Source organism: Schizophyllum commune (genome assembly GCF_000143185.2).
Source record: "Schizophyllum commune H4-8 unplaced genomic scaffold SCHCOscaffold_6, whole genome shotgun sequence".
NCBI lineage: Eukaryota > Fungi > Basidiomycota > Agaricomycetes > Agaricales > Schizophyllaceae > Schizophyllum > Schizophyllum commune.
In genome coordinates this window covers 1228155-1246787 of record NW_026089543.1, presented here as the reverse complement: position 1 = coordinate 1246787, position 18633 = coordinate 1228155, and the positions used below count along the sequence as shown (strand labels likewise).

The following is an 18633-nucleotide window of genomic DNA, read 5'->3' as shown; positions in this document are numbered from 1 at the left end:
GCGATGCTCCCAGCGGTGGACACACGACCATTTCCTTTTAAACAGCCCACTATCCACTAATAAACCGTATTATATCAGAAATTACCTTACTTAGATGATTGCAGTACTAGAGACCGGATGCAGACAATACCAGAGGTGCGGGTCGAGGGCGTAAGTGCAGTTCGAGGCCGGGGCGTACAAGCATATACGACTAGCAGGAGTGCAGCGACAACTTGGAAGGAAAGTATGATACAGGATAGTGTAGTAGTAAGTGCACAGGCAAGCGAGGAAACAGTGAAAGAGTACGTGTAAGCGGTAAGGGAAGTGTGTTAGCAGTAGAGCGAGCAAGGCAGGAAACGAGGAACATGCGACGATGCGGAAGAACGAAGACTCGACGCGAGAAGGACGTGACGATATGGTAGGTAGACAAGTCATAGTAGAATTCGAGGCGAGCTTGGCGAAGGCATGAAACGAAGGCCATCGCCAGGATTATTACTGTTACCGATACTGATACGCAATGTTCATATACATCCCCGTCGTGGGGTCGTACACATACTGCGCTGGAGGCGTTGGCGTCGCAGACGTAGACGAAGGTGCGCTGCTCTCGGGCGGCGGGGGCGGCACCCCGTAGTTCTGTGCCGCATAGTACTCGCTCTGGTTCTGCGAGTAGTACGCCCCCGAGTTGTACCCCTCCTGTATTGGCGGCATCATCCGCTGCGCCGCCTCTCGCTGGGCTGCCTCGCGCTCGGCCGCCTCCCTTTGCGCCGCACGTTGCGCGATCTCCCGCTGCGCGGCCTCCTCTGCCTCTGCCTCCTTCATCGCCTCCTCCGCTGCCCGCTGCGCCTCCTCTGCCGCCTTCTTGGCCGCTTCGGCCTTCTTCCTCGCCGCCTCAGCCCGCTTCTCGGCCTCTGCAGCCTCTGCACCACGCTTCAGGTTCTCAAGGATGTGCGGTGGAGGTATCCAAGGTTTGGTCAATAGCGGCGAGTCGGGTAGCTTGTGCGTCGGCTCGGGCGAGGGCGCCCGTGAGGTAGAAGCCTCGTTGCCATACGACTGTGGCGTGTGGCGCGCCGGTTCAGGCGCCTGGAAGGATTGTGGTGGCGGCACAGGAGGGAAGTGACCAGGTGGCGGGGCTGGAGGAAAGGACGCAGGAGGTGCTGACTGGTATGCGCTCCCATACGCGCTGGGTGGTGGGAGGTTGTAAACTTGCTGGGGAGGAGGCTGATACTGTTCTGGCGAGGCGTCATCGTCTAGGCGCAAATCCACGGGCTGCTTCTGGCCGAAGCTGACAGACAAGCGTCGAATGGCCGGGGCATGACGCATTCCAGCAGCAGGCGGTGCTTGGTTCGGCCGTTGTGCCTGCTCGCCTTGCCCATACGCTGTTTGTCCCGGCTGTTGCGGCTGCTGTTGCTGTTGCTGCTGTTGTTGCTGCTGTGCATATGCAGCCTGTGCATAACTCTGCGTCCCCGCTGAGCCGTACGCCGAGGGCGGCTGCAGCGCCGAGCCCGTCGACGCACGCCGCGAACTATGCGCAGCGACGTCGTACGGTTCATGCCGCCGATTCTGCCTCGTCACGCGCTCGGGCATCTGATAAGACACTGACCGGCGCGAGCCCTGCTGGGCCGCCTGAGAGTGCGCGGTCATCGATGGCGGGGGCATCGTATGCGGTGGCGGCGGCGGTGGCATTGATTGATGGGGTGCGTTCATCGTATCAGGCGGCATCATCCGTCCATTAGGCATGCCGTGGGACGGCTGGGAAGTTGGCTGGGACGGTGGGATGGGAGGAGCGGGGAGGTTCGGCGGCAGGGAGTACGCGGAGATCTCTGATGAGGTCGTGCGTGGTGGGGAGACGGATGGCGGACCTGCAGACCATGGCTGCTCATAGCTTTGCTGATGGACCGGAAGTATTAATGGCGGTTTGGTAGGTACGGGGGCAGCAAGCACGGTTTCCTGGTTGAGCGGCTCCAGCGGTTGTTGGCTTAGGAAGGACGAAGGTGGCATGGCGCTATCTTGCGTTTGCATAGCCGGCGCTGTAGAGTATGGGTTGGACGCTGGGTGCCCTCGGCCAAGATGGCTTTGCGTTGCAGCGGCGGCATCCTGTCGCTCGGACGGCATTAGTGGCGACAGCGATGGGCCCTGTGCGGTCGCCGATGATGCCTGTCCTGTTGCATGGCCATGCTTCGCACTCCGATCGTTCATGAGCAGCCTCTGCAACTCCACGAGATGAGGCTTTGAGCCTGCAGCAACATGCGTCAGAACAGAGGTGGCTTGATGATCCTCCGTCCAGTCCGTGCCTAATTGCCAGGCATTAGGTCCAGTGTCGCGCGGCTCATGTGACCAGAATGTCGGCGGTTGGGAGAGGTGGATGAACGCGAAGAGGTTGTCCGGGACGGGGTGCTCGTTATAGTCAATCTTGATGATCGAGTCGAACGAGATGGACATCTCGTAGCGGCGGCCACCAGCGTGCACGAACCAGCACAATGAACGTGAGCGGGGACAGACGTAGCCGGCAAGATCGTTGGTCTCAGGATTGCGTATGCGGCGCCAGGACCCTATGCGTAGATCGACGGTAGGAAGGAATGTCACGCCTGAATTGAATGTTAGGCCCGACGAAAATGGAGGTTGAGCACGCGCGCCTACCCTCTTGTTCTCGAAACAGCTGCATGAGATTGTCCGTCCCGGGCGAGATGACTGCAGGAGCGCTGCCGTCCTTCGACTCCCTGTTCATTTTTGCCCGTCTAACACGCGTCAGCACGGAGCGGTTTGCAATGCACTGCACTCGCACCTATTCTGGAACCAGACCTTGGTCTGCTTCTCTTCCATACCCAGCGCTTGACTAATCTGGCGTCGCCGTTCTTGGGTCGGGGTGTGCTCGACGGCGAATATGCTCTCGAGGTGGGCCAGTTGGTCCGAGGTCACACGCTGCCTTTTCTTCTTGTCCCCGCCGGAGGTGGCCCGCGACGTCCGTCGCCTTTCCTTTGCCGTCGAGCTACCGGACGCATTGCGCTGAGATGGTGCGGGCTGGGAGGACGACGAAGGTTGCATCAATGCCGGGAGGTGGTTCAGCGTGTCGTGGATAGGAGGCAGCTGTGGCGCGCAACGCGACGCGGGGCCGATATCGATACCTGGTTGACGCGGGCTGTCGTGATATAGCATCAACTATGCCTGCGCGCCTTCAGTACGCGTCCGGGGGTATGGGGGGCCCACGCACCGATGCACGCTTGACACCAAAAGCCAGCGCCCGTATATGTCCTATTGTTCTCCCGACCCTCCTTCCTCGACCCTTCCTGGATGTACGTACTCGCGATCACGGTAGAGAGTAAGGAGCGACTGCACGGATACCGATCTCAAGGGAACGCTGGCGAGTACGAGCACGGGGAGAGGGACGCTCAGGCTGAATCCATGCACGCGCGCGAATGTGATATCGGCGCGCTTGGGCTGATCAGGTGTCGGAGATGAAGGGGGAGTCTCGGCTTGTAATCAAAAGATCGTGCGGCGTGCGCGAGCGGGAAGCGCAGCCGTTACCAGCGAATGCCGGTTCGTAAAGAGAGAACAATGGGCCGGCATGCACAGTCGGTAGCGCGCCTTGATCCGCACGTGGACGCGGCTGATCTCTGACTTGGAACTTTACCCGTGAGTCACACAGCTGTTCCGCCCATCACCACGATGCAGGCCAGCGTACACAGTTCGCTACAGCAGATCGAAAAGGCTACAAATACATCCAGGCAGTAGATTGGAATACATTGTTCACCGCTTAGCACTGCCGGCTGTACCCTGCCTGCGGGACCACCGACTCGTCTACCTTCTTGTCTGCGCCGCCAAAGTTTGCTGCCTTGGGACGCGAGTGCTACATAGCATGTCAACAACATGAAGCAGAAAGAGGGCACGAATGAGGGCGCGGAGAAGCAGAAGGTCCGAGAGGGGAGGTGCATGTTCGACAAATGAAATGAAAGGGTTCGCAGGAACCGCGAGGTGGGTTGCCGCAGCCAGGTCGAAAGGCTTTCACGGTCCAGCAGAACACCTTCCAGCTTTACCGCCTCAAACTGCATTACCAGCAGCTCAGAATCCCTCGAGCCAACAAGCAGTATTCGTCGTAGAGCGCGATGAAAATGATAATAAACAAGACGCAAGACTTACCTCCATGTCCGGTTGGTGCGGCCCACTGCCTCCCGTGTACGCAATCATCATCTGGGTACCGTCGGAGTCTGCGCAGAATCTGTAGTCAATGTACTGCTCATTGACAAAATTCGGTAAACCCGCAGAAGCCCGCCGACAGCGCCAGCCTCGAGTCCCGCTAAAAGGGACGGCCTCGCAGAGTCCCGGCGGCGGCTGCCCCGCCCCGCAAAATCCCTACACTCACCGTCCATAAACGCCTCCACGATCTGCAGGATATCGACGATCAGACGCTCAATGAGGTCCTCCGTCATGCTCTCGCGCACGACGACGCGCAGCATCTCCGTCTGCTCCTCGCCCTTGGGCGCGTTGTAATTCGGGACGATCCAGCTGGGAGGGGCGTGAGTTGGTTTTGGCGAAAATTATAGGTTGGACAATTATAAGTTGAGAGAGGACGGGAAAAACATGCTAATACGCACCCCTTCGTCCGCAAACTCGTCTGGATCCACGCCTGCTTCACATGCGGGTACTTTTGCTTGTACTCGTCATTCAAGCTGCAGTCGCCTCGTCAGTCATTGTCAGTCCTTGGCTGCCTTGCCTCTGGCTTGTATGCCTGACTCGTGCCGACTCACCGGAACGTCACCACGGGCAGCCCCTTCACATAAAACTGCGGGTCCTCCTCATCCACACCCGCCGGCGCATCTGGCGCGGGGCGATGGATCTCGGAGAGCACGGTGAAGTACGTGCGCTCGAGGGCACGCGCGAGCATGCGCGCGTTGCGGAGGTCCTTGAAGGCGATCTTGGCGTAGCCGTTGTACCCGAGGTTGAGGAAGTTGAACATCTGGGCGAACACGGGCGCGGCGGGCTTGGAGAAGTTGAGCGTGTAGGAGTATTCGACGGAGCCGAGGTAGTCTTTGCGCCGCATGAGTACCATGGGCAGGGTAATATTGAATCGCACCACTCACGCAGCTCGAAGACGAGGTCCTTGTGCAGGCAGCTCTCGTCGCGGAAAATGAGCCAGCCGAGGCCGGGGTATACGAGGCCGAATTTGTGGCCGGAGGAGTTGATGCTGGGGCGTTCGTTGAGCAACGAAGTGGAGAAGCTGCGGAGGCTCATAGACATACCTGACTACGCGCGAGACGTCGAATGCCCACTTGTATTCGGGGTACGCGAAGGGCGCGATGAAGCCTCCGCTGGCGGCGTCGACGTGGATGGGGATGTCGAGGCCTGTGCGCTCCTGGAGGTCGTCGACTGTGGATATAGTGAGGAGAAGTTGAAGGTGTACTGCAAGGGTATAGCTTACGAAGGCCGCTCATGCGCCCAACATCCTCGAAGGCGCCGTTGTAGGTCGACCCGAGGATGACCATGACGCCGATGGTGTTCTCGTCGATGTATTGGATGGCGTCTTCCGGCTTCAGGACGTAGGACGTCTCGCGGTTGACGGGCACCATGCGCGCTTCGACGTCCCAGTATCTAGATTCATGTGAGATGGGGACCAGAGAAGTATACTGGCTACTCACCTTGCGAACTTCTCCAGCGCAACCTGCGCGTTCGCGCCAAAAACGATGTTCGGATGGTAGTGGTCCTTCCCGGCCCGCTTCCTCGCATCCTGCCAGCGCTTCTTCAGCGCGAGGCCCGCGAGCATGATCGCCTCCGACGAGCCCGCCGTCGCCGTCCCGACCGCCGTCGTGTCCGCGGTCGGCGCCTTCCACAGGTGCGCGAGCATCGACACGCAGCGGTTGTGGATGATCTGCGCCGCCGGGTACTCGTCCTGGTCCGCGAGGTTCTTGTCGATCGCCTCGTTGAACAGCCGCACGCCGTCGTCGGGCATCCAGGTGTGCACGAAGGACGCGAGGTTCAGGGTCGGGTTGCCGTCGAGCGCGGCCTCGTCGTGGAGGAGCTGGTACGCGGCCTTGGAGGGGATGCCGCGCGTGGGGAAGGTGTATTTGGGCGCGGAGGCCGCGTCTTCGTCGCGCGTCCAGGACTGCTCGAGGACGTGCCGCTCATGGCGATCGGTGTGCTTGCGGTGGGGGTGGTCGCGCGAGGCGGCGAGGACGTCCTCAGGCTGGATGTGGCGGGAGAGGGGCATGGTAGTGGGTTATCCTAGGGTGGTCTGGGGAACTGCTCGCTGCCGCTGAGCTTGCGTAGGATGATGTTGAGCAGATATAGCGCGCTCCCCCTGACGACATCGATCTGTCATTTGACCTGATACTGGATCGATGGACGCTGCGGAGGGGGACAGGGAGGGTGCTATTCATCACTGTCCTGAGTATAGCCCAAGGTCCGGGGGCCCAAGGTCATTTGGAAGGCTATGGAAGTACTTGAAGTGGTCTTCAGGTGCAGCCACGCCCTTCATATACTGAAGGAAGCGTATACCGGGCTGTACACCCCAATGCCGTGGCAAGAAGACATGGATGAGGCGGATGGTACTCGCATATTCCGGGTTTGTCTTATGCAAATTGAAGTTCGACGACTGACTCGGGTTGGAGGGCTTGCCTAAGTACAAGCCCGGTAACGTGACCGCGAGAGCGTGTCCTGATAGTAATAGCAATAGCACCAGCGGGAACAAATAGTTCGAAACATTGCCCTCATCATGACCGGAACCAATCACAGCTACTCTCCTCCTTCCCTCACGATATCGAAGGCTTTCTGACTTCCCCTGCTTCTGTATGAACCTCTGTTCTCAGCTGAACACTGGTATGGAGGCAGTACGCTCACACGACATGATAAATATGGGCTACATAAAACCCAGCGTCTGACATGATCCCCGCCACCACCGCTGCCGTTCAGAGCATGTCGTCCTACCGGGAACTCCTTGGTGCACCGCGCAATGTGCCGCAGCCCATCTATGCTGACGACGAGGACCTGGATGCTCCATTCGTCACCGTCGACCCCTTCCGCACGGCGGCCCATCTACGCCGCCAACGTTGGACCTGTTCGCATATAACCGATGTCGACTTGGAAGGTGGACCTACGAAACCAAGCCGACCACTAGCTCATGCGCCTCTGGAAGCATGTCCACCACTCCCCGCAGCGATACATGCTTCACATACTGTTCCCATAGGTCATGGATCGCCAGCTTCCCATTCTTCTCATCACTCTCCGTCACCCATTCGCCCGCTGTCAAGTCTCAGGCAGTCGCCGTCAATCATACCACCGTCAGCGCCAGCCCCGTCTACGCATCAGACATGTACTGGGTCGCCATCTGTTCGTGCGCCCTCTCGCTCGAATAGCCCCTCGAACGTGGATGGTGTATCCGACGAGTCTAGGCGGGATTCCTTCATATCTCCCGAGTCACCTCGAAAGGTAGGCAGACACACTAGTTCTGCTTCGAACCCTGAAGGTGTACATGTGGACCACCGCCCGCCTACGCCGCAGCTCTCGGCCGCTCTCTGCGAACGTCTCCCAGAACCGCATGCGAAGGCCAGCCTCAGACGAGCCAGCGTGTATGGTGGAAGGGCTGCGCGCGCGTCTGGCGCGTTCGCTGCCTCCCTATGGCGCCTCATACCCACGACGCTCTACCTCTGCGCGCTCTTCCGCCTTCCGGCGCTGTACTTCTCGCGCGTTGCGCGCGTCTTTGAGAACGCGGAGCTTTGCAGGCGGGACGTTATCAAGATGGCCGTCGCGCGGGCCACGCAGTGGGAGAAGGCGCTCGGAAGCAGCCATGCCTACGGCGGGAGTCAAGATCGCGCTTATGATAGAATTCAGAATTATGCTCATGGCTATCAGTTCCACGAGCCGCAAGGGGACGAGCTGTCCTTTCCGTTGCTTCAGTTCAAGAAAACGTGGGAGCAGTTCGTGGACAATTTGCTGCATGAGTGGAAGGTCCTGAATGTCATCTCGGCCTTGCTGACCTCGTGCGTCATCATTTCTCGTCTGGCCCGAGTTGTCCCTGACTCGAACTATCAGAGCGGTCTTGACCATACTGCAGATTGACGCCGCCGCGGCAGACCCTGTCGTGCGGACGGCAACGCTGCTGGCTCTAGTCTGCACGTGATGTCTCTATTATACGGCTGTCTTTACACAGTCCGCTTTGGCTCCATGAAGGCGATGTACAAGGCCTCCGAGTGGGCTCTCGTGAGTAGTATATTTCTGACGCTGCCATCAACAACGCTGACCCTTATCGCCAGGAGGCTCAAAAGACAACAACGAACAGATTTTGGAACGTGTGGGTCATGTTGGCGATGCCCGCTGTTTGGTTATTATGGTAGGCGCCGTCGGTTCTCCTCTCCTGCGCCCCGCTGAGCACCTCGTCAGGTCAATCATCGCGTTCATCATGTCGATCATGGCCTTCGTATGGCGTACCGGGGCGGGCGATGAGCTCGAGCACGCGAACCCCTTTACGACGCCCGGACAAGCGCTTGCGTCCCGCGTCATCATATCGACCTCTCTGTCGCTGGGAGCGGTGTACTTCGTGCTCGTTGTGCGTACGTTTACGCTCTACGGCGACCGGATCGACCGTCGGTGGCGCGAGAACGTGCACGAGCAGATCCGCCATGAGCGTCAATTGGAAGCTTGCGCGGCCGGCTTCAGAGGCCGTGCCCCCGCGGCGGGCCGTTGTAGTCCGCCTATGGGAGAAATGTACGAAAGGAAGGAAGCCGAGTCGCCGATGGGGATGAGATCGCCTGTGTTACAGATGTGCTAATCGTTTGAGTCTGTAGTTAAAGACTTGGTTATCTACTATACTCTAATCAGCCACGATAGTCATAGAACTGTACACTCGAGCTCGAATGCACCTCGGACGGGCGCTCATGACGATGATGCAGGGTAAGGTCGGCTTTCCGAAGAGCGTCCCGACGCCAGATAGAGGAGTCGGTGACACTGCTGATCGATGAGGGAGAGAGGTGAGTTGACTCGAGGTGAGGTTCAAGACAGTGCAAGTTCAGTTTCCTAGGTCACGGACTCACGGTGAAAACGAGGCATGACGTGGTAACGTGACCGCGGCAAGCCCCGGCACCTGAGAAGTCCACAGCAGCGCAAACAAGAGCAAACCAGCCACCACAGCTGCTTTCTTCCTGCTCTCACGAACTCAATTACCCCTACTTCTCCCACTGCTGCGAAGGCTGTGCGCTGATACCGCATGATAAGCGTATACCCTTCATAAAGGACTCTCGAATGATGCCCGCTCTCACCACTGCTGTCGCCGTCCTCAAGCATGCCAGCCGAGGGGAACCTCCCGAGCCTCACACAGCAAGAGTCGCGCCGAGCATTTGACAACGATGAAGACCTAGATGCACCTTTTATGACCGTCGACCCCTGGCGCGGACGCTGGGGTCGGCGCCTAAACGACGCCACAGTCGACGTCGAAGCTGGGCCTTCAGCGAGCCAGATACTGGCGCAGGCGCCTTTTGGACGATATAAGCCAGATGCAGTGCCTCGTGTACCGCAGGTGGTACCCGAAGATGTCTCACTGTCTCCTTCCTCGACGGAGCTCGACCTCGAGGTGGACGTTAGAAGACGCAAACTCCGAAGCAGAGGGAGAACGGAATCCATCATACAGCCAGCAGCAGGGCCCTATCACGATGCGGCTGGATACGGTACACCAGTGCCTCCTTCTGCGCACGTTCCATATGGTCTCGATGATGGTTCACCATCACCCTTTCGTCCGCCCTCTGACACCATTCTCTGGCCGCCATCTACTTATACACCATCTATCCGCTTACCACCGAATCATCTTCCGTCCGCTCGAACGTCGCCCCCTCCTTCGCCATCCCCAGGACTGTTATTCACTCGACCGCCATCCCCTGAACCACCGTCTACTCGTCCGCCGTCCATTCGATCTTCGACGCTCTCGCATGGCCCCCATGGCCGCACTTTATCGAGCTTGGACAAAGCAGAGTCCGAGCATTCGCCTCGGTCACTCACGTCGCTCGATTTTCAATGGATGGGGCCCTTTCATTCACGCCCTGAGTCGGTCGTGGAACCTGGAGGCGCATCTATGAGGATTCCTGCGCCCATCCCGAAGGCACCACCCGCCCCCATCACCCCTCCTCCCATTCATATCTCAGTCAATGCCAATGATTCAGCCGAGCTCCACAGTCCTCCACGACCGTTCACGGCCATCGTGAGCAGGTTTGCTGCCTTTACCACTTTCATATGGCAGGTCGTACCGACCACCCTCTACCTCTGCGCGCTCTTCCGCCTGCCCGCGCTGTACTTCTCGCGTGTGGCGCGCGTCTTCGAGAACGCGGACCTCTGCAGGCGGGATATCATCCGCATGGCTGTCGCGCGCGCCACGCAGTGGGAAAAGGCGCTCGGTGGGAGGGATGCCTATGGCGGAACTCGAGATCACGCCCGTGGTGGTATTCACAAGGACGCCAGCGGTGGATTCAGGGACTATGCTTACGGCTACCAGTTCCACGAGCCGCAGGGTTACGAGCTGTCCTTCCCTTTGCTTCAGTTCAAGAAAACCTGGGAGCAGTTCGTGGACAATCTACTGCATGAGTGGAAGGTCTTGAATGTTATATCGGCGCTGTTGACGTCGTGCGTGTCCTTCTTGCTGTTTTACTTTCCGGCCTTGCTCATTGCATGTACTTTCAGTGCGGTCTTGACAATACTGCAGATCGACGCCGCTGCGGCGGACCCAATCGTGCGAACGGCAGCGCTGCTGGCACTGGTGTGCACGTTGATGTCTCTGCTATACGGGTGTCTATACACCGTCCGCTTCGGCTCCATGAAGGCGATGTACAAGGCTTCCGAATGGGCCTTGGTATGTTCGCGTCGTACGCCTCCCTTCTGTGCTGACCTCCCGCGCAGGAAGCTCAGAGAACGACGACGAATAGATTTTGGAACGTCTGGGTCATGTTGGCTATGCCTGCCGTATGGTTATTATGGTATGTGTCGTCGATTCTCCTCGCCTGCGCCCCGCTGAGCAACTCGTCAGGTCAATCATCTCGTTCATCGTGTCGATCATGGCCTTCGTATGGCGTACCGGGGCGGGCGATGAGCTCGAGCACGCGAACCCCTTCAAGACGCCCGGACAGGCGCTTGCGTCCCGCGTCATCATATCGGCCTCTCTGTCGCTGGGAGCGGTGTACTTCGTGCTCGTCGTGCGTACGTTTACGCTCTACGGCGACCGGATCGACCGTCGGTGGCGCGAGAACGTGCACGAGCAGATGCGGCGAGAGCGCCAGCTCAAAGCGCGTGAGGCCGAATGGAAAGGTCATGCGGAAGGTGATAGCTCACCTGTGGGAGAGATGTATGAAGAGAAGAAAGCCTCGCCAAGGGGGAGATCGCCTGAGTTGCAGATGTGTTAGTGAAGATAGATACAACGATACTATGTAACAGAATTTTTTTTCCATCCGATGCCTGACTATCTAGTCTCAATGGTAGTCCCGATGGTGTCTTTTTGTACTTGTTTGGTCGGGGAGGCAGCCCTATTCTTATGGGTTAGTCAGTGTTGCTCGCTCCGCCTTTCCCTCCCTCGCAAGCCTGAGCTCGGGGGGTCACTTAGCGTCGCAATCAGATACTTGCAGGTCAATCATCGCTTTTCTCGTATCTATCCTGGTCTTTGTGTGGGCCACAGGCACGAGGGGTGAAGCCACAGAGTCGTCAGCGACCTATGAACAAGCGCTTGCCCCTCGAGTGGTTATCTCAGCGACCCTCGCATTTGGGGCGATCTACTTCGTGCCCGTCGACCAGACGTTGAAGCGATACGGGGACATACTGTATAATTTCCGTGCACAGGTTCGAGAAATAAGGATGAAAGAAGGAAGGCGGCTTGAAAGGGCGCTCGATTTTGACTGAGTACACTTTCACTATCATATTGATACACCCGTTCCATAAACCACTATGACTATCCTCTCGTACACTAGATTCATTTGCTGAATACAAACGTCATCTGGCTCATCCCCGTCACAGTAAGCTGCCACCCACTCCCACTCGCCTTCACCACATCCGTCCCCGCCAGCTCCGCAAAGTCCTCCGACGCCGTCGTCCTGTACGCCTTCGTCGGCGTCACGCTCTGGGGGAAGTCGAGCTCGAACTGGACGTCAGACGAGGAAGGGTTCATGGCGATGACGTTGTAGGCGTTGCCGGAGGGTGTGCCGACAACGAGGGTGCGGCTGGAGACGGAGGAGTCGGCGCCGGAGATGGGGTAGACGGGCGAGTTGGCTGAGAGGGGGTTGGGTGAGCAGGGGAGGCGAAAGGGGGAGGAGAGGGAGAGGGACGTACGCTTGACGAAGTTGCCGAAGTGCTTGAAGGTCCAGAAGTGTTTTGTGAGGTCTGCGGGTGCGTCAATGAAAGTGGATCGATATGCAGAAAAGGAAGCGCGACGTACAGAACTCGTAGTTTCCGTTGGACGCGTAGTTTCCGTCGTAGTAGATCAAGCCATCCTGTAAGGCCATAAGTAACATTCTGCCACGCCAAGAGAGATGAGCTTACCGTCCACCCATCAGAGTTGGTCCTATAGGGACATGAAGAGTCGCTTCGCGGGTTGCAGCCTATGCCATTGGACACGAGGGTCCAGAAATCGTAGTGTGGTTCCCCACCTACGAGGATGCTTTGGTATAGCATCCCCGACCACATCAAAGCGTTCGCAATTCTGAAGATGAGCGCAGGTAAATAGTTGAACCCGGTGAGTCGCAAAACGAGCACTCACGTTGGGTCATAACCGCCCGACCAGCCACGTCCAGAACCATCCGCCGAGCCAAGTGAGCAGCAGACCTCCTATGCGATGTGAGCCGCGATAGATATCGAGGGGCTGTTCACGTACGCTTTGCCATGCCGCCTTTCCGGGGTAACGCTGCTTGACCGTGGAAGCATATGAAGCATACGCCGAGTCCGAAGGGAAGTCGTATGTGTGGTGGACGATGGCCGCAACCTATTGTTGGGTCAGCCTTTGTAAGAAACCTTCCAAGACAGAGCATGTACTTGGTCAATGACCTGGGGTAACCAGTCATTGTACTCGCTTGTGGCCCTGTCCAGAGTGTTCGCCTCATCGGCGAGGATCCCCACTCGGTCCGTTAGGCCGTGGCTCGACAGCGCGTTGAATAGGCCCCTGATGAGCTCGGCCCGTCTGAGGGCGGAGTCAGTGGCCCGAAAGCATAAGGGAGAAGGGATGGTGCATACTGATACTGCGTCACCTGCATGCCTTCCTGCCCGCAAGGAGACGGGCCGAAGGTGCTGTCCGGCTCGTTCATGGGGGAAACATACTTGATTTTGGAGACGCCCTCGTCGACGAGGAAGTGCTGAATGACATCCGCGAGGAATCCGCCGTACCAGTCGCCAGTTCCTGCATTATGCATCAGTCGGGGCGACGAGCAGGGGGATGGACGGTGTACCATCCGCATAGCCGGTGTTGCACGAAGCATGCCCCTTCGTCATCGCCGCCGGCGCGCTGTTCGCAAACATCGTGATCTCGAGGTCATCGCCTCCGACTTCCTGTGCCGCGTAGAGGAAGTAGCGCCCAGCGGCGTCCGCGTCCCAGTTGTACGTGCCGTTGGAAACGTAGAAGGTCTCTGGCGCGCGGACGGGGTTCGAGACGTTCACTCCACCACCGCCGACGTTGTACCGGTAGCTTGTGAGGCCGAGACCGGAGTCAGAGAAAAGAAGGTTGGAGAGGTTGGTGCGCGCGGAGTCGGGGAACTTGTAGACGTCGTTGGGCCACCAGGCGCCTGAGATACTCGTCTAGTCGGCGGGATAGGCAAAAAGAGAAGAGAGACGTACCGGATCCGCCGATGCCTAGCATAGTCACGGAGGGCTGGGAGGCAACGGTGGCGGCATGCACAGTGAGCGCGGCTCGCGCCAGAGCAACGAACAGAAGGGCTTTCACCATCGTGAAGGGAACGCAGTTGAGGTAGGCCCAGTTCTGTCAACAAACCATATATAAGGCTCCCTCGGGAATATGGATGCAAAATCCGAGGAGAATGCGGTCTTTGAAGACCATAGGCACCGAGAAGGCAAGGAAGTAAGTCCGTCGCCAGCGAGCGCAGGAAGTTCGGGTCCAATATCGCGGAATGCATACAGTTTGGAAATCAGCGGACCCATTGTAGGGTCATCTGTTGTTCAAGATCTCGAGCCTTTCGGGGCGTGTATATCGCAGAAGAACTGGCGAAGGTCGACGTCGGCGTCGAGACCAGGTTGGTTTGTTGACCATTATTAGGATTTGAGCGTCTGATGGGCCGACCGGTCCGTCTTCATCGTCGGCCCTCGGCGTTCGCCCTTCTTGTTCTCAACCTTCACCGGGGAAACAACAGCCCCGAACTTCTGCTGCAGCTGCGCTCTTATAATGCTCTGACTCTCCGCAGAGGTGCTGCCTCACTTGTTCTCGGCGCTCAGTTTCGAACGAAGAGCCTGTCCGTGGAAGATCGCAGCGCCCTGAAAATAACGAGTTGCGTACTCCTCTCGCTTTGGACTGATAGAGGGAACAGTCAAACTTCACCTCTCTTTGCACCCAACACGACTATATGCTTTGCTTCAAGTCAGTACGGATCAAAAACACAACAATAGCGGGCCCCCCCAGTCAATGCCCTCACGGGCGTTCGTCAGACCTCTCAAACAAGCGCCCATCAACTGAAGGTTCTCCGTTGCCTGCCAGATTTGCACGGCTGTGCGGGTGTGCGTCGCCACCGCCGCCCATCTCATAGTAGCTACGAGTATAAGAGATGCAAGGTGCGACTAGGACTCTCTTTACCTCACCCTCTTTTTTCTCTTTTTCTTTCTATCTTTCCATTTCCTTCGACCCCCGTCTCCTTCATGAGAGCTGCTGCTTTCTCTACGCTCTCGGGCGCCGTGATTGCTACGTCCTTCGTGAAGTCGGCAAGCGCGGCTCAGCTTAATTCCACCATCGAGTGGTCATCCTGCGCGGACCTGAATCCCGCCTATGGCAACTTCAACGACTCATTGAGATGCGGCTACTACGACGTCCCTCTCGACTGGGCGGACGAGAGCGTGGGTACAGCACGCCTCGCGGTTGTTAGGTATCCAGCAGCAGACAAGGAGAAGAAGGGCACGATTTTCTTCAATCCAGGTTCGCATCTGTCTGCGTTACATCGTTCGAATTTTGGCTGATATCCGACCGCAGGTGGTCCTGGGCAATCTGGCCTTGACTTTGTTATCGGCGGCGCGGAATCAATCCTTTTGCCACTCGTTGGCACTGGCTATGATCTTGTCGCTTGGGACCCGCGCGGGACGGGCTTTACGACGTGCGTCTTCCACTACGTCCATCGCTCACGCATATCTGCTCACCGTACTCCAGCCCCAGCGACGTCCGCTGCTTCGACTCCGCCGAAGAGCAAGCTGCATACGGCAACGGCTCCCTCCTCCAGAACTTCCCCGTCGACCCGACGAACGCGCTCCTCGACGCCGCCGACGTCGCGGAGTTCTACTCCCGCATGAACGAGACGGATGCACTATACAAGGGTTTCGGCAAACAGTGCGTGGAGCGAAGGGGCGATGTGCTGAAGTACCTTGGCACGGCGGCGGCGGTGCGCGATATGGTCGCGCTGGCGGATTACTTAGAGCCGGAGCGGAAGGAGATCAACTATTATGGGATCTCGTATGGCACGGTTATTGGGGCGACGTTCGTGAATAGTACGTATAACGTGCTCTGCTTGAGGACGATACGAACTGACATGACGATGCAGTGTTCCCTGATCGCGTTGGCCGCGTTGTTATTGACGGTGTCGTGGGTGAGTAGCTTCCCTGCGTGGCGCGATGTCTTTCTGATCATAGCGCTTTAGACGCCCAATTATACTCTGCTTCTCCTGGGTACGAGACCATCTCTGCCTCCGTTGAGTCCCGCGATGCAGCCCTCCTCGGGTTCGCCAAAGAATGCGCCAAGGCGGGCACGCGCTGTTCTTTCCGATTGAATGCGACCGACACCGGCGATGACATCTTGGACCGCATTTATGGCATGATGAAGGTATGCGATGCGAGCTACGCGGACTGTTTGACGTAGTAACTGTGTCAAAACTGACTGTCCCTCAGACAATAAACGACCTCACAAAGGCTGGTTCTTTGCCCGACGAAGTTCCCAACTACACCGACATCATCAAGTTCATCTTCAACTCATTGTACACGCCCAACACCTGGTCGACGCTTGCTGATCAATTGACTGCGATCTACGAGCTTCTCAATGGCGGCGATACGACCTCCGTTTCGCGGCGATTTATCAAGCGTCAGGATACGCAGGACCTGCCTACGAGCGACTCTACCTTGGTGATCAGCTGCGGCGACTCGGTTGACGCGGGGAATACGACGATTGAGAATACGTGGGATGAGATCTTGTTCGTGACGCGCAATATCTCGCCGCTATTTGGCCCGTTGTTCAATGCGCAGGGGTACGTCAGCTCGCCTATCACTCCTTCATATTTGACTGACGCCATTCCTCAGTACAAGCTGCTACGCATGGCCCGTGCGCGCCGTGGAGCGATACTCTGGCCCCTGGAATAACAAGCTCAGCAACAAGATTCTGGTCATCGGTAACCAGGTTCGTGCATGCTCTGATTGAGTTTGTCTGCTTTTACTGACCTATGATCGACCCACAGGCCGACCCGGTAACACCGTTCAGGAACGCGAAGCAGGTCGCGGACCAGCTGGGCGAAAGCGCTGTTCTCATCGAGCAGAGCGGCTATGGGGTACGTCGGCCAAAGTTCTGTAACGAGATCAGCTGTTCTGAGATCCATTTGCAGCACGGCTCGATTGCGGAGTACTCGAACTGTACGATGAGCATCCTGCAAAGCTACTTTGAGTCCGGCAAGGTGGGCGTCTTGCAAATGGGTCAGTCATTGGCGCTGATCAAGCGTAGACACCGGAGAACGATCGGATGTACTGCTTCGTCAACGAGGACAACCTTATCCTCTTTCCCGACCAGTCCAATAACACAGCGAACGCGACTGCCAGCACTACTCCCGACGATGACTCCTCGGCCCCGTCGTTCGCCAACGCAGTCGACCTCTCGGTCTCCGATACCACCTCTGCCTACTCGGACAATCTCAACGACGCCATCGACGAGGTACATGAGGACGTCGAAGTCGCGGACCTGCGACAGGCAAAGAACACGCTCATGATCACAACGATTGTATTCGGCGCGCTGTCGGTGATCCTCGGCGCGGCACTCGCGTTTGTGGTCATTCGCTCCCTCCGCGAGAGGGCGAAGTACTCGCGCGTCAGGGCGGCTGAGATTTTGGAGCCGGCGTGGGCAGCGAATACGCCGGCGGTGGTGGATCCTTATGCGGATAGGCCGGGGGAGAAGCTGTAGGCTTCTTTCCTTTTCTTTTGTGCTCTCCTCCCTGGGGACCTCGAACACTACTATCTAATATCTATTACGGGCGATACCGATATTTATCAGCACTCATTCTGGTGTACTACTGTACTTCCCGTATCACACTGTCACACGTCCTGCCTAGCTCATGACCTCGGATTGCATGAATATCTTTGCAACTCAAAGCCTGAAATTTCCGCTACCTGATACGGTGGTCATTATGATATATGCACTTGAGAGAATCACCGTGCCACATACACCTCGACCGTCTCAGGACGAGGTGTGGGCGACGAGAGGCGCTTGGCACGTGCGACAGACACGTGCCCAAATTCTTTCCCACGATTTTGTTCTCCAAATTCCAAACCCGTCTTTCCGACTTCAACATCCTCCCAATACACACAGAGTTGCTCCGAATCACTTCGAATGACTGGTATAGTACCCTCCTTGGCCTGTCACCCTCAGGACTCTGGGAAAAGAGGAGGGCGGCTGGAAACCCTGCCACCGCTGGTCGATCATTGACACAAATTCCTCGGCTTTCCGTCCTGAGAGGCCGCAGGTTCACCTACTGTATAGCGGATAGCAAGACTTCATATTCGCCGCATCTCGACACAACGCGAACTACGTAGGCTCGAGCGCACTTCATACGTTCACTGTCAATGTCGACCGTGGCGTCTCGAATTGTTACTGTCGAACATCGCCCATCTCAACTTGAAGTCCCGGGGGCTTTCAAACCTGGGTCCCTCTCTCCTACTCAACGAGATTGTCGCTATCTCAATGGGCTTTGAGGAGCCTCTCTCTGTCCTACCGAGCGAGTCCGCTCTCTGTCAGAAATGGCACGCGCGTGGAACGACAACAGTCAAGATCTGCATTTACTATCCGGCTCTACACGTTATTCGGTCGTACAGTACTGTTGAATCATATCTAGTGGAAGGTGTCGTCGCGCCACTATGCGCTTTGTCAGTTTCTCTATATCCCGCGTCTGGATTCGACACCGCTGATCTCCTGCGATTCGACGCCGTCAGTCCGTTTCTGTACACTTCACGTAGGTCCACGTCGAGTGCGGTCGTATATAAGATGCTCACCTTTCCACATATACTCCAGTTTCTTGCCAGCAGTAGCAGCCTCCACTCACTCCTTCAGAAGCCACATCCACCAATGCTTCCCCGCATGCTCTCACTCATTTTCATTGCTGTGGCCCTTCTTCATCACGCATGCCCTACTGCTCAGGCGTCGCCTGCCCCTGAGTCGCGCCGCCTTGACCTCAGGTCGCGCGATGCGACTTTTCTCGCCGCCGACCCGGGTACGGGGACCATCTACGCGTTCAATGAGCATGGCGAGAG

At 57.5% G+C, this 18633-nt stretch overlaps 7 protein-coding genes across 7 annotated transcripts; 4 read left to right on the top strand and 3 right to left on the bottom strand.

Moving 5' to 3' along the window:
• Positions 1-477: 477 nt before the first annotated feature.
• SCHCODRAFT_02667853 (uncharacterized protein) lies at positions 478-3021 on the bottom strand (the record flags this gene model as incomplete). Its single annotated transcript, XM_050346583.1, has 3 exons — positions 478-2564; positions 2617-2714; positions 2762-3021. 3 exons carry the CDS (start codon positions 3019-3021, stop codon positions 478-480), a joined length of 2445 nt encoding a protein of 814 aa, XP_050200048.1.
• Positions 3022-3627: 606 nt separating this feature from the next.
• Positions 3628-6539, bottom strand: SCHCODRAFT_02626039 (glutamate decarboxylase). The gene is made up of 9 exons (XM_003032184.2): positions 5610-6539; positions 5393-5562; positions 5214-5340; positions 5055-5158; positions 4722-5001; positions 4569-4643; positions 4337-4479; positions 4114-4181; positions 3628-3823 (listed from the first exon to the last, which is right to left on the bottom strand). The coding sequence occupies exons 1-9, from the start codon at positions 6176-6178 to the stop codon at positions 3731-3733; spliced, it is 1629 nt and encodes a 542-aa protein (XP_003032230.1). The 5' UTR covers positions 6179-6539; the 3' UTR covers positions 3628-3730.
• Positions 6540-6849: 310 nt separating this feature from the next.
• Positions 6850-8960, top strand: SCHCODRAFT_01152563 (uncharacterized protein; the record flags this gene model as incomplete). Its single annotated transcript, XM_003031742.3, has 5 exons — positions 6850-7946; positions 7999-8074; positions 8137-8166; positions 8220-8296; positions 8347-8960. The coding sequence occupies 5 exons, from the start codon at positions 6850-6852 to the stop codon at positions 8732-8734; spliced, it is 1668 nt and encodes a 555-aa protein (XP_003031788.1). The 3' UTR covers positions 8735-8960.
• A 118-nt stretch (positions 8961-9078) lies between these two features.
• SCHCODRAFT_02290794 (uncharacterized protein) lies at positions 9079-10873 on the top strand. Its single transcript, XM_050342289.1, has 3 exons — positions 9079-10572; positions 10652-10798; positions 10846-10873. Exons 1-2 carry the CDS (start codon positions 9245-9247, stop codon positions 10716-10718), a joined length of 1395 nt encoding a protein of 464 aa, XP_050200047.1. The 5' UTR covers positions 9079-9244; the 3' UTR covers positions 10719-10798; positions 10846-10873.
• SCHCODRAFT_01189675 (uncharacterized protein) lies at positions 10561-11387 on the top strand. Its single transcript, XM_003031743.2, has 4 exons — positions 10561-10572; positions 10630-10798; positions 10846-10922; positions 10973-11387. The coding sequence occupies exons 2-4, from the start codon at positions 10718-10720 to the stop codon at positions 11343-11345; spliced, it is 531 nt and encodes a 176-aa protein (XP_003031789.1). The 5' UTR covers positions 10561-10572; positions 10630-10717; the 3' UTR covers positions 11346-11387.
• Positions 11388-11743: 356 nt separating this feature from the next.
• On the bottom strand, positions 11744-14161 carry SCHCODRAFT_02626027 (glycoside hydrolase family 5 protein). Its single transcript, XM_003032185.2, has 10 exons — positions 13756-14161; positions 13371-13703; positions 13159-13321; positions 12961-13105; positions 12803-12910; positions 12689-12756; positions 12472-12631; positions 12368-12422; positions 12262-12312; positions 11744-12201 (listed from the first exon to the last, which is right to left on the bottom strand). The coding sequence occupies exons 1-10, from the start codon at positions 13862-13864 to the stop codon at positions 11906-11908; spliced, it is 1488 nt and encodes a 495-aa protein (XP_003032231.1). The 5' UTR covers positions 13865-14161; the 3' UTR covers positions 11744-11905.
• A 623-nt stretch (positions 14162-14784) lies between these two features.
• SCHCODRAFT_02701331 (alpha/beta-hydrolase) lies at positions 14785-17290 on the top strand (the record flags this gene model as incomplete). The annotated part of the gene is made up of 10 exons (XM_003031744.1): positions 14785-15058; positions 15113-15233; positions 15287-15621; positions 15675-15719; positions 15771-15952; positions 16018-16370; positions 16423-16519; positions 16578-16667; positions 16722-16790; positions 16838-17290. 10 exons carry the CDS (start codon positions 14785-14787, stop codon positions 17288-17290), a joined length of 2019 nt encoding a protein of 672 aa, XP_003031790.1.
• Between the last annotated feature and the right edge of the window lie 1343 nt (positions 17291-18633).

Coding starts and splice junctions, on each gene's coding strand:
- SCHCODRAFT_02290794 (XM_050342289.1), top strand. CDS start 9,245: ATGCCAGCCGAGGGGAACCTCCCGAGCCTCACACAGCAAGAGTCGCGC. Junction 10,573..10,651: donor ATATCGGCGCTGTTGACGTC/GTGCGTGTCCTT, acceptor ACAATACTGCAG/ATCGACGCCGCTGCGGCGGA.
- SCHCODRAFT_01189675 (XM_003031743.2), top strand. CDS start 10,718: ATGTCTCTGCTATACGGGTGTCTATACACCGTCCGCTTCGGCTCCATG. Junction 10,799..10,845: donor AGGCTTCCGAATGGGCCTTG/GTATGTTCGCGT, acceptor CCTCCCGCGCAG/GAAGCTCAGAGAACGACGAC. Junction 10,923..10,972: donor CCTGCCGTATGGTTATTATG/GTATGTGTCGTC, acceptor GCAACTCGTCAG/GTCAATCATCTCGTTCATCG.
- SCHCODRAFT_02626027 (XM_003032185.2), bottom strand. CDS start 13,864: ATGGTGAAAGCCCTTCTGTTCGTTGCTCTGGCGCGAGCCGCGCTCACT. Junction 12,757..12,802: donor GAAAGGCGGCATGGCAAAGC/GTACGTGAACAG, acceptor CACATCGCATAG/GAGGTCTGCTGCTCACTTGG. Junction 12,632..12,688: donor TCGGGCGGTTATGACCCAAC/GTGAGTGCTCGT, acceptor GCTCATCTTCAG/AATTGCGAACGCTTTGATGT.
- SCHCODRAFT_02626039 (XM_003032184.2), bottom strand. CDS start 6,178: ATGCCCCTCTCCCGCCACATCCAGCCTGAGGACGTCCTCGCCGCCTCG. Junction 5,563..5,609: donor GCGCTGGAGAAGTTCGCAAG/GTGAGTAGCCAG, acceptor ACATGAATCTAG/ATACTGGGACGTCGAAGCGC. Junction 4,480..4,568: donor ACGAGTTTGCGGACGAAGGG/GTGCGTATTAGC, acceptor CGCCCCTCCCAG/CTGGATCGTCCCGAATTACA.